This window comes from Dendropsophus ebraccatus, chromosome 11, assembly GCF_027789765.1.
Source record: "Dendropsophus ebraccatus isolate aDenEbr1 chromosome 11, aDenEbr1.pat, whole genome shotgun sequence".
Classification (NCBI taxonomy): domain Eukaryota; kingdom Metazoa; phylum Chordata; class Amphibia; order Anura; family Hylidae; genus Dendropsophus; species Dendropsophus ebraccatus.
The window spans coordinates 41,503,916-41,518,093 of record NC_091464.1 but is presented as its reverse complement, the minus strand read 5'-3'; the positions used below and the strand labels follow the sequence as shown (position 1 = coordinate 41,518,093).

General features: G+C 41.0%; 1 protein-coding gene across 1 annotated transcript in view; it reads left to right on the top strand.

Annotated features, from left to right (window-relative positions):
* The window catches only part of LRRC75A (leucine rich repeat containing 75A), a 193,367-nt gene extending 188,323 nt beyond the window's left edge, over positions 1 to 5,044 (top strand). The window contains exon 4 of the mRNA XM_069944457.1: positions 2,603 to 5,044. Within this exon, the coding sequence (XP_069800558.1) occupies positions 2,603 to 3,122 (520 nt within the window). The 3' untranslated portion in view covers positions 3,123 to 5,044. The remainder of the gene's footprint in view (positions 1 to 2,602) is intronic.
* Positions 5,045 to 14,178: the final 9,134 nt, after the last annotated feature.

Here is a 14,178-nt window from a genome sequence, read left to right as displayed (position 1 = left end):
TTTTAAAGAGGAAATAAGCCCTTTTTTTCAAGGTGAAACTCATAGGCAGAATAAACGTCAAATTCCAAGTTCTGAATATTTCATATTGCCTCAGTGGTTGTTTCTGTCGGGTCTTCATTAACCTTGCACATCTTTAAATCTACTATTATTCTACAATTTAGGATACTTCTACAAATTAGTAAAGGATGCGTTATCAGAGAAAACCCCTTTCAAAATGTAGGTCTTCCATCCCCTCCCATGGCAAACAGCTGACAATGCCAGGTGAAGCAATGGCCAACCAGGCATTAAAGTTATTATTACATGGTAGCCATCCATGAATGGCCATCCATGTAATACTAAAAAGTCTGCCAGAATAAGGCATGGTCATAGCGGTTGTCATCATGAGACTACACCTTTGATGGTTCTGACCAGATGGGGTACACCTGGAAAGTGATCCAGTGGACACCAATGTCATGGACATATCTTAAATATTAGGTAAAATATATATATACAATCAGTATATGTACAGTATACCTCTGGGATACACCATGATGTAACCTAGGGTTTGGCAGGTGCCATTGTTATTTGTTGTATGGCAGAATCTAGCAGAGACTTGTGGCTTCTGTCATAAAGCTAAATTCTGGAATTATGGAAGCTGCACCTCATATGTGAATGGACTCTAATATTTATATATTTATACTATTGCTCCTCCTCTCTGAGTAATTGTTGTTGCTCTGTCTGGAGAGGATCAGTCATGTGGGATCAGGTGCCATGTAAACAGACTGAAGATTGAGCTGTTTTATCTGGATTTCCATCTATATGGTTAAACCTTTTATCATTGGAATGAACTCAGCTTAGCTCTTCTTTAACAGGATTATGTTCTCCTGTATTCACACAACCAGGCTGTTGCTTATTTTATGCACTTTGCTAAATCCCTTTGTTTATAACCAGTATGGCTATTGCACCATATAAAATAACATTTCTTGTTTCCATTGCTTTGATAGCCACAATATACAGAACTTTACCCTATCTTAAAGGGGTACTCCAGCGAAAATCTTTTTCTCAGTAATTGAAACACATTACAAAGTTATATAACTTTGTAACATGGTCAACAGTCATAGGTAAGAATGAGGTTACTTCACTTCCTGGTGGGGGATTGAGGGGGAAAATGATAGGGAGGGGGGGCAGATAGATGATTGAAGTATATTACAAAGTTATATAACTTTGTAATGTGTTTCAATTACTGGGAAAAAAGCTTTTCGCTGGAGTACCCCTTTAATTAACAGTTAAAAAAGATGAACAAACTAGAAGTCAGTAAGATGTGTAACACAACAACTCCATCATAACTATCATGGCTTCGGTAACGATTTTACACTTTTTGAGGCCATGTTCACACAACGTAAATTTTCTATTAATCAAGATTAATGTTGCACTGCAGTCAGAGGAAATCCCGGCCCGAGTGTATACACACATAGTATACACTCCAGACAGGATTCCTACTGGCAGGAAAAACCGTCCGCACTCTCCACTGTCGGCTATGGTGAATTGGGACGCGGGTGCACACAGATGCACCCACATCTCAACTCAGCACAAATGAAGTTCATTATCACTGCAGTACCTGCCGGGATGAACTTCACTGACACCGGCTGTTCTGTGACACGGCCGGGTCACAAAATGGCCGATGTTTCACGAAGTGTGAACCCGGCCTTAGACTAGTCTGTGCACCCAGTAGGTGAAGTACTTCACCAATGATGGATCCACTAGAAGTTGATGGGATCTGTAAGGGTCAGTAAAGGTTCCTGTAAACTTTATCATAATGTCGTCTGAATTTGCCAATGCCAGCAAGTTTGGGTGACTGTATGAAGTGTATGGTGGCCTCCCAACTCTTTACCAACAAGTGATTTCTACGGAGGGACATAGTACAAGGTGTATGGTGGCCTCGCAACTCTTCACCAACAAATGATGTGGCTGGGGAGAAGGGATGTAGTATAAGGCATACGGTGGCCTCTCAACTCTCCACCAAGTGAGTTCTATAGAGAGAGAGGATGTAGTATAAGGTGTATGGTGGCCTCCCAACTCTCCACCAAGAAGTGATTTCTCTAGAGAGAAGGGTTCTACTATAAACCGACAAATGATGTTGGTGGAGAAGAGTTAGGGCCCTATTACACTGAAGGATTGTCATGGGGAAAATTGTTATATCGTTTGAATTTAAGTGATAATTGTCCTGTGTAAATTAAGACAACAATCGAAAAATCGTTTGTGTGTCATTTACCGTTGATTTAGATCTGACCCTAAAATCATTGTTAATCGTTTGCTAGTCGTTTGCTGTGATTTCAAATTGTTCCTTCTTTTGCGGTGATCAGATTGTTACTACGATCAATTACTCAATGTTGTAACGATCGTAACTAATGACTATCGTTCTGTGTAATGTGGTGAAGGATTTCAGATTAAAACAATCTTGTTTGCAATCGTTTATCATTAAAAATTGCTTCTTACTAGGCATGGTTTTGCTGTCATGGTTTTGTTTTATTGCGTAAAAACTGTGTTTATTATTCATCTTTACCATAATATGTCAATGTATTCATAGTGAGTAATTTGGTCTAATTGATTCCTCTTTCTGCAGCTTAAAAGCAATCCTATCGGCAAGACCTCAAGAAGGCTCTTTAGATGTCTCCGGCATTCCCCTGACCGTGAAGGACCTGGAGCGTGTGATGCAGTATCTTCAGCACAATTCAGAAGAAGTGGAGAATGTGGAACTTTGTTTTACTGAACTCACAGATGAAATGTTCTTACTTATTTTACCTGTCCTCTGTGGCCTTCCACATCTTACCACTCTGGCACTCAATGGTAACCGTTTAACAAAATCCATCCTGAGGGAAATTACGGAAACATTAAAGGACCCTAAAAAGTTCCCCAGCATGACTTGGATTGACCTTGGCAATAATGTGGACATCTTCTCCCTGCCGCAGCCTTTTTTAGTTAGCCTCAAGAAACGATGCCCTAAACAGGGGAATTTGCCAACTATTTTAGAATTTGGAGAGGGACAGTTAAGTGACCTAGAGAATCAAGATGCCTCCACCGAGACTGAGGATGAACAAGTGGGTAGTGCTTTAGAAGATACGAGTGCACAGCCACAAAGTTAACTAAATGCTTCCTAATGAATAATGACATTAATATGTTCACATTCTTCACTAAGAAGATGGGATGTCAGTATGAGGAGCTGCACCCGGGGAAGACTCTACTCTGTCCAGTCTTTAGATTATGACTATGTATTAGATGTTGACTATTTTCCAATGAAATTTTGATCATTATTGGTATGTTCTTAAGCTCAACCTTCAGTCAGTGATTTTCAGCTTCTACTTTGCATTTAACAATTTTATAAAAACCAAAGCATGCTGTCAGATTATTCCCATACGTTATCAATCCACACTCCGAACTACTAGTATGATCATTATGAGCAAACCTCAAAAGTTGTTTCAAATTCTCAAGGTGACCATTCACCTTCAATAGCTGCAGGCCGACCATTCATTTAGCTGAATACAGCTACTGTATCTCTTCCGATACCCCTATACACATGAATGTTCAGCATAGTCAAATGCTCATGTCTTCTCAATAGAGAATAGAGACAGATGGGGTAATCCGCTGCCAGAAAGCTTTGGTGGTGGCTTATCTGTCTGAGTACAAAAGGGTTAAGCACTTGAAATCTAACACGTTGGTCAAAAGTCATTGAAACCTGCTAATTTTGGTAGGACCCGCTGACTGTCTTAGGTGTATGGGAGACTCCCACCTATACGCTGGCAGGTGATGTTGTGGGAGAGATGGGAGGCCCCTAAACACTATAGAGAGTCAGCTGGTTTGGTTTAGCTGCATTTTGACCAAAGTGTATTGAGGCCTTTAACATGGTCACGCTTATCAGCTGTCAGATAAACACTCATTTACTGATAGCTATGCATGACCAGTTTTAGGAATATAGCAAATTTATTATATATGCATTTATTTTTCTATGTTTGCCAAATTCTTAGATAAAACATACATTAATTGTTATATTGAAACCAGTTTTAATGGATAATAGCAAATTGACGCTACAGACATACTAGAAAGCCTTCAATTGTTAGTAACGTTGCCCTTTGAGGATAACTAAGAAAAAAAGGGTAGCCACTGATTTCAGAAAGACAGTCATAATAAATTAGTTTGACCTCATTTTAATATGATGGTATTTATGGTATTCCAAGACATCATGGCGGAGGGACCTGTGCAACACTACAGGGCACATTTATCCTCTTGTCTTCTCTTTTCTATTTATCAATCCATTATCCCAACAGTGAAAAAGAAAATGAGACTGTAAATTATAAAGGTAATGTAATGTAACCAATCTTTACCTCGCATTTTACATGCACTAATACAGGTATGAATACATTTTATGTGCTGTAATTTTATAGAGTTTTTAACAGTGAAAATAAAGTTAGATAGAATAAAATAACTTTAACCAGAAAATATTTTCAGAACCTGAAACTTTTCATACAAGTTTACTGATTTGGAAAATATAATTAATCCATAACTGTCTTTTAGTGCCACCTATAGGTGAATATTGGGTACTGCTGATCGAAATCCACAGTTGAAAAGGTGGAAATTCTAATTCATATTGATTACATTGTTTCCAAAACAATAAAGAGGCCAGTTATGAGACCTGTTACTGTACAAGTTATCTTAACAGTTACAAAATGAAAAAAAAGACAAATATGTGTATTTCTTAAACTACAAAGTATAAACAGTACAGATGTGTTCACCACAATTACTGTATACATTATTGTGACATGCCAGCAAAACCCTAAACAGGCTGCAATACTCATCACGTCCTATAGGCCACACATAGTGGTAGTACATATATTACAACAAAGAGACTATCGGGAGTGTAAGAGGTTGGGCAGCCCAAATGTTCACTGAGTGTCAGATCAAACAATGTATACCTTACTGCCCCATCCACATTCCAACAAAACAAATACTGAAAAATTTGGGCTTGGATGAATTCAAATTTTTTTAAGGAAATTTGCTCATTTTCTACACATTTATGAAAATTTGAAAGGATCCTGTTGTTTCAGATCCCATTTACATTGGGTTTTGGGGCTCCACTGTGGCATAGTAGACTATACTGTTGTTCCTAGATTGTCTCACTAATATCTATGGCCGCATTGCAATATGGTAACAGTGTACATTTGAATATCTTTTTAAAGATATTCTGACTAGAGATGAGCGACCCTGGAGCATGCTCGAGTCCACCCGAACCCAATCGTTCTGCATTTGATTAGCGGTGGCTGCTGAAGTTGCATAAAGCCATAAAGCTATCTAAAAAACATGGATATAGTCATTGGATGTATCCAACTTTTCCAACTTCAGCAGCCACCGCTATTCAAATGCCGAATGATCGGGTTTGGATGCTCGAGGTTCGCTTATCTCTAATTCCAAACATATACTGGTGACAGGACCCCAAAAAATGAACATGGTTTTCTTAACATCAGACACTGCTAATATACTTCATGTTACAATTTCTACTTGTTTAAGAGAACACATTAGCATTGGAAAAGGGGGAAATTGAATGGCACTCATTACCATGTTTGTTCACAGGTCTATAGGAATCAATATAACATCCACCCAATAAAGATATATAAGCTTCTCCAGCCACAGCACCCAAAATCCATAATCAAAGGCCAAATCTGACAACAGAATATAAGTAATTTACCAATATTATGATTTATCTTTATCAAGACCATTGTCCCCCAACCAAGATATGGTGGAAATTTATAACATTTGTCTCCCCCAAGATTGCCACATGTAGCAGTGACAATTGTATTAGGTAAATGAGTTCTTACTAGAGGTAGGAGCTCAGTGAGCACATTCATCTTTTATTTATTACAGTACATAACTTCATAATGAAATATAGTTGAATGGACCAATCCTCCCGAAAATGAGGAAGACGCGTGGACCAAACAGAAGTATCTATTTTTACATGGAACTTTAAAGAGTCGATCACTTTTACTATGAGACGACTGTTTGAACCCTTATATATCTAAAGGCAGCTGATGTCTCTAGACTTTTTTTTATAGAAACTTTTTTTAAAGGGTAAGTGCCACTGTGCAAGTGCTAAGTCAATAGCATGAAACTCTTGCATTTTTGCAACAGGGAAAAGCTTCCAGATTTCCTAGATGAGTTGAAGTGGGATCTTGAAGAGCAGTGACTATTGCATGTTTTGTTTTTTTTTAAAGGAGATGTTTAGCAGGATTAAAAAAAAAAAACCTTATGGATCCTCCACCACTGATCTCCACTTTTGGCCCCTTTCTCGTCTCAAAGAAATGTCCATTCATTCAGTCAATGGCTAAAGGCCTATTACTCCAAGCAATTAAAAAAATATTTTTTTTTGAACTTTAAGTTCCATCTAAAGCGATTAGAAACCTATCAGGAAGATTGATTTAACAATAACACTGCCTTTTATTACTATACAGTATGTATGCTGATCAGTTGCTGAGGCTGATGACTGCTTTGTGGTGTTAGCAGACTACTTTTGGCTGTGGATACATAGGACATGGCTCTTCGCTGTCAGCTGCAGGAACAAAATATATATTTCTAAATGGAGATCAATAAGCATCTTGACCTTTTTGAGTTACTGGATGTCTGTACCTACCGGATATGTTGCAGGTTTCCTATATGTTGCTGGTTTAAGCAGAAACCATTGAAAACTTGACAACATTGTTATCTAGGAGAAGGAGGGAGAACATCAATGTATTGGAATGCTATGTAGCCCAGGACATGGTAGGACAGCATCTGCACTGAAGCTCTATAGAGCTCCGTGCAGCCATTTTAAGGTAACCACTAATGGCAACGCCGTGGTTTCAGAAATGTCAGGCCCGGAATCTATACATGTGTTAAGGAAGATGAAGATGAATAATTATGTGTGAGATTTTAACTTCTACTAACATATATATAAAAGTGATATTTTTGTGACTGTGCCTTTTGCATGGGGAAAAAAAGACATATCCTTGGACACGTTATCCTGAATGTAAGAAGATACAGTATATTTATGGTTTGCTATATTATGAATCATCAACATAGAATTTTATAATGTGCTATGTATAATGAAATATCATATATTTGACAATGTATGCAATTAAAGAATAAATGCACAATTTGGAATATATTGTATTTCTATAGCCTAGTCACTGGCTGCACCAAAAATGTGTGTCTTGTGGTGTGGTCTTGTCTAGTAGCTGCAACATGGGACTGTATGCAAAGGACTCCTTTAGGACTTTCTTTAAAGGAGAAATCTGGGCACAGAATTTTATTATTTTTTTTAATGATGTAGAGGAGGTGGGTGAACAAAACAACAAGCACCAGCGCTGGGGTCCGCTGTTCACTGCTCCGGTCCCTCCCATTTCTAGACCAGGAAGCAGCCAGGGGCCGGAAAGGAGGACAGTGGACCCCAGTGCTGGTGCATGCTGTTTTGTTCATCCACCTCCTTCCCAGAAGTTTCGAAAGAAAAGTCTATGCCAGGACTTCTCCTTTAACCCCCCCCCCATTCTCCCTAGAATACAGAGGAATGGGTACAAGCACAGCCACCTCTCCACTGACCACCACTATAGGGAGAGTGGCCAGCCTGAATAGGTGAACAGGACATCCTACAGGTGAAGCTAAAAGTGAAACAGAAAAAAACAAGGGCACCGGCGCCTCGTGTCTTACTGTGGCAGAAACAGTGAAAAGAGAGTGAATAATTGCACTCACCTATGAGCCCCTTGGGCTGTATACATATCACCCCACCGGGGTAGCTGGAAATCCGTGAGGAGAAGGTGGCAATGGAAGATAGGGACTGCAACCAGGTGTATCGCAAACGGGATTCTCCCAGATCCGGGGCCCGTAATTTGGTAAACAGAAAAGAAAAAAAAAATTCCGATACTTGCAAACAGCGCTGTCCAAAAAATGTCCAAGGCTACACCAATGTAGTAGAAAAAGGATTCATATTTATTGTGAAAGCACAAGGTTTGCGCGTTTCAGGAGTTAAATAATCTCCCTTCATCAGAACAGTGCATCCTACAGGTGAGAGTGCTGAAGGTGGCTCCTGCACCTAACAATCATTTATGGTGGGGATATGCAATAAATGCTTAAGATAGGAATACTCTTTTTGGCTGGGTTCACACTATGTATATTTGAGGCTGTATTTGGTCCTCATGTCAGGTCCTCATAGCAACCAAAACCAGGAGTGGATTGAAAACACAGAAAGGCTCTGTTCACATAATGTTGTAATTGAGTGGATGGCCGCCATATAACGGTAAATAACTTCCATTATTTCAATACAACAGCTGTTGTTTTAAAATAACAGCACATATTTGCCATTAAATGACGGCCATCCACTCAATTACAACATTATGTGAACAGAGCCTTTCTGTGTTTTCAATCCACTCCTTGTTTTGGTTTCTATACAGCCTCAAACATACAGCCTCAAATATACATAGTGTGAACCTAGCCTTTATTTGTCTTTATTTGCACCAGTTAACTATTAGCAGTACATTATGGTATAAGTATGGCATGTATGAGCTTGAAGGTACTTTGCAACCATGGACACGCGTATCCACAGAATAGGTGATAGGTGTCAGGGGTCTGACTGCTGGTACCCTCCCCAATCTTGAGAATGGAATCTCCTATATAAATGTAGTGGCAGTGTGCATGCTCGACCGCTGCTCCATTCATTGTCTGTGAGAGTGCTAAAGATAGCTGAGCCCTGTACCTGGCTATTTTTCAGCACTCCTATAGACAATGAATGGAGCGGAGGTCAGGTATGAACACTGCTGCTCCATTCAGATGGGGGCATCGGGATTCCCTTTCTTAAGATCATAGGGGTCACAGTGGTGTGACTCACTAAAATAAAAAGTTTATTCTCTATTCTGTGGATAGGGAATAATTGTTAACGGTGGTAAAAGCCCCTTAGTCAAAACAAAATGGTTACACATGGTTAAGAAGACACTAAATAGAATATTTCATTATTTTTTCATAAGCTGGTAACAGGTTAGCTATCCGAAGTACAGAAGTATAATTTATATGTGTCTGGATTTATCTGGTAAACCCATCATGCAGAATGTAGCTCAACAACATATAGGGTAATGAGAGTTGTCCATACCGACCATGAACTGAAAAGCACAGATTCTACTGTCTATTCCTTGGCTCGGCACCTTTATATTAGTATTTCTACAATCCCAACAGCTTTCAGTCTCCTACAGCATAAATATATTGTACTAGTAAGCTCACTCTACACTTCTGATAATTGAAGAGAATTGATGTACTACTTAAAAATGCCGTAAAGGAAATAAATCTATTTACCAAGATGTCTTCATTGTATTTATTTCTCATAACGCCGTAACCCACGTTTCAGATGATACACCCAAAGTAGTTCTTCACTTAACTGAGGGTCAGTACACATGACAGATCCCTGATAATCATTCTTATGTCATTGCTATATTAGAAAAATGCTCTTGCCTGTGCAGAGATGGGTTCAGATATAGCCACTCCAGTAAATTTACTGGTACTCGATGCCCCAGGACTACAATGTGCAACTATTGTTCTTGATCTCACCGGATGGAAAGTAAGCACAGGTTGCTCCTGGGGGTGCAGATGATTCTCAGGCTGCAGAGATGTGAGATGCCAGCCTAGGATTGGAGCATGTCAAGTCACGGTTCTGGGGCAATAATATAATGGCAAAGGTGTGAAGTGAAGATGGCACAGAGAAATGGTGTTCTTGGGGCAGCAGAGGTCACACAGCAGCAGAGACAGGAGGCATGGGTCAGGAGGCCAGAAGTTCTGGGCAGTAGGTGGCGTCTGTTCCTACAAGTCAAAAGAAGAAGATATCTCAAAAATTCTACTGGAGCTTACTTTAGCTTAGGAGAATGGTCTTTGTAATAAACAATTCACATGTATTGATAGTTGTCCTGTGTATAGAGCAACTAACCAAATGGATTCCTTCACAGTCCAGATCTTATCATCTACCTAAGGAGCAGCAAATACAAAGAAACAAAGATGGTGACACCAAGAAAAAAAGAATATCTAATGAGAGACATCTCCAAAGTAGGACGAGAAAAGACAAAGGGCGCCTCTAGGTGAAATAATGATCACACAGTGTTTTGTAACAAGGTGCCAATTAGATTGCACTCACCTGGTAGAGTTGTGCAAGGAGATAGGCACAACTCTACCATGGGCAAACAAATGCTGACACTGCAGCTATTCCTGGGGTGACACCACACGGGCGGAGAAGAACATTTAGAGGGGTGAACCACATGGGATCACAGGACCAAACAGACCCCCACTGGAAGGATCAGCGCTGGTGTATAGATTAGTAATATACAGAGTGGTCTCAAAAAGAGGAGAGGCCACAATATAATATAATCCAAACAGTTTTAATTGCAAAGCATTTCAGCCCATTAAATAACAGATGGGCCTTTATCAAATAGAGGCCTGTCAGCCATTTAATGGGCCAAAACGTGTTGCAATTAAAACTAAATACCTAATGACTTTGACCAAAGCAGGATAATGTACTGGGACCACCAACCTGACAAATCCACCACCAATCCTCTGCTACATCCCTACCTAATTTATGTTGTATTCCCCCCCCTCCACACACACACACACCCCTCTAGTAAATCCCTGTCTCACCTTACATTGTTGATGTTAAGGCTCCTGCACATCTTGATAAAAGATTCCAGGCTGCCACCAGACAGATGCTCAGTTACATACCAAGAATGCGTATATTGCATACAGAAGTACTTACCAAAAGTGTGTTGTGCCCTCGTCTTCCTGTCTATGTAGGGGCCGTAGTCCCTGCCCCCCTCGGTGACATGATTGGGATGGGCTGCTCCTACTGCAATGGAGGTCAGGATTCATCTATTGTGGTGCAGGTGCGGTTGGGCAGAGACATTGCCATATCCTTATCGGCTCTTACTGCGCCACAGAAGATGAGTCCCGGCTTCACTGCAGAGTGAGTCAGTAGAGGATTATGATAGGTCCATTTCAGGTGGTAGCCCGGGGCCCTGAGCTCCTGGGGGCCCATGTCCACCCAAACAGACTTATACTTTCAGTAGTGTATTGTCTCCTGGCTACAGTTCTGCCATGATTTGAAAAAAAAATCACTGCTTTTTAATTGCAATTTTGCACAAATCAGTGCAAAACTGTAGCCAGAAGATAATTCAGTAACAATAAAGAACATACTGACTATGGTGTAACCACAGGTCCTGTACAGTCTGCACTATAGAGGAGGAAGACTAAAGATATAGTTACAGAGGGGTGGGGGGCCCAGGCTTGGTGAACAGCCCGGGGCCTATGGTAAAGCTAATCTGCCCCTGGTGTGAGTGGTCCATTCCAATGATGTCATGGAGGGGGCTTGGACTACAGCGGAAAGATGGGAGGCAAAATGACTTTAATGCCCTGCCCAGATGACACTTTACACCATTGATAAAAAGCATTTTTAGACAAAAAGATGATCGAACATCGAGAAATGTCAGGTTCGATCGAACTCGAACCTTCAGCATTTGATTCCCGCTGCCTTCCTGTTCCGTGGGGAAGGTGGAGACAGCCTGAGTACCGCCTGGAAAAAAGGGATACAGCCTAGGTAATAGGCTGTATCCCTGTTTTCCAGGCGAACCGGACATTTCCAATGTTCAATCATCCCTAAAAAAGAAGATAAAGACATGTATTATACAGTTAAATGAACTGTGCAGCATGAAAATTTCTAAATGATGAGAACTGCACATATTGATAGGGGGGGGGTGACAATATCACTTTAACACTGTTAGCCTTAGAGACCCCCTCACACCCCCCCATATAGTGCTCCCTATGCCCCCCCCCCCCAAATCACATGTGCTGTTTCATAATATATATTTCCCATTTCCCACTCTCACTAATTTAGAGCTTACTATATACTGCCCCCCTTCCCTATTACCTTCTTTACATGCTGCTTCCAAGGACCTGATGCAGGTAGCTAAGAACCAGGGGCGAACACAGACTAAATAGGGCCCCTGTGCAGAAAATGGTCGTTCAGACTGCTGTGTGTATGTAGTGAAAGTGATCTGCCAGGACCTAGCCAACTCGCAGCATTATTAACCTTGCAAGTCGGTACGTGTGAAGCTACCCTTAGGTTGCATCAAAATCAGCTCTATCAGACCACATCCTGTATCCATGTATTCTGGTATTTACACCACTGAACACTCCATTTGATATTTTGTGGCATCAGCAAAGGTTTAAAGGGGTACTCCAGCGGGGGGGCACTTTTTTGCTGGGACCGGGGACGAGGTGACTGAGGAAAAAGACGTCCACTCACCTCCCAGGTTCCAGCGGCGGGTCCCGCATTGCGGCGCTCCGGGGCTCGGCCGCTTCCTGGTGTCAGGTCTCAGGTCCGCTCAGCCAGTCAGTGAAGAAGGCGGGATCTGAGTGGACTTGAAACGGATCCCGCCTCCTTCACTGACTGGCTGAGTGGACCTGAGATGTCACGTCTCTGGCCGCGTCAGACACCTGGAAGCGGCCGGGACCGCGATGCGGGACCCGCCGCTGGAACCGGGGAGGTGAGTGGACCTCTTTTCCCTCAGCCACCTCATCTCCCGGTCCCAGCGAAAAAGTGCCCCCCCTGCTGGAGTACCCCTTTAACTATAGCAGATCTCTCCTGGATACCATCTTTGCACTCTGTATATCATATGGTTTTCACTAATACAGGTGCCAGTGATTCACTTTCAACCACAGCTACTTCTGTCTGTAAAGGTTTAGGCCGTCTTTCAATACTGAGATGTGATCAAGAAAAGAGTAGACCTAGACACATCCATCAACTCAGCAACTGACAGACATCCCTGCTAGGTGCACATCAACAGTCATTCCCCTTTGAAACTCTGTCAGGTTTGATATATCCCATTCCTAAAATAAACAGATTTTTAGAACAACACAAGTAATAAAGTTTATCAAGAGCAATACCAGCGGAGAAAAATTATCTGTAACAGGAATTGTGCCAGGAATAGTGTTCTAGTCATTTTATTTAAAACCTGTAGGAGAGCAAGAGTGTGCCACATATAAGAGACATTATAGCAGCTAGGCACAAAAATGGAGAAAAGGGCCATATAGAGGTTATGTAATGGCCAAAAATAATGCTACTTCCTATGTACACATATATGACAGCTTATCCTAAAATGATATGAGAAGAAAGGTACTCTATGGGACAACTCTTCCAATTTCACCCGTAACTGGAATTCCATTTATCTTACACTGTCCTCTCCTGCCATCTAGTGGTCACATTTATGAAATTCATTTGCTATAGTTTTAGACGTGCCAAGGAATGGAATAGAAATTCCAACATCTGGAGGAGGTGTTGTTGTTAAAAAGGGATTTTGCACATTGCTTAGCCATCTTTATTTATACAGTCCTACCTCTCTGGACAGGACAACATGTGGCACATCTATTGCTCTATACCAAGTATGTACTAACCCATTAACCTACTGCCATACTTTCCCTGGATGACTAGTGGTGTTTTATGGTGTGCTTAAGATAAAAGCCCACTGAGAACCCACTTACATGTAATGCATAGACGGTCCAGTTAGTGTCCGTTATTGCCAAAATAAATAAGGTTAAGGAGGGAAGTGTTTTTAGGGAAAAAAAATGAACTCAAGAACAAGAGGACACAGTGAGAGTTTAGTTGGGGGAAAGATCAGAAGCAACATGAGAAAATATTACTTTACTGAAAGAGTGCAGGGGACCGGAGCAATTGGATGTCGGCCTCTGTGCTGAAGCGGTGGAGGTAAGTGGACGTCATTGTTTTTATCCACCCAGGCCATAGATAAAAAACATCTCCCAGCCAAAGTACCCCTTAAAATGCCTACACAGGTACACCTCAAGCAACTCATGTAATGTCAAAAGCTTCCAAAGCCATGAAACTGTTTTCTGGACTGTTTTAATCTATTTAAAGGCAAAGTCAACATGATGTATGTAAAGTTCTGACCCAATTGAATTTCGAAGGCGAGCGATTGTAGCAGAAACTGCTGCCTTAGCCAATCACAGGCTAAAATGGGACACCAGTATTCTGACATTCATTTACTAGGTCAAGGGCCCTCTGTTCTTATGAATGAGAAAGGGCGGCTATATGTGTATATATATTTATATATTTAAGCACCTCCTGCCCGGATTAAATATTAG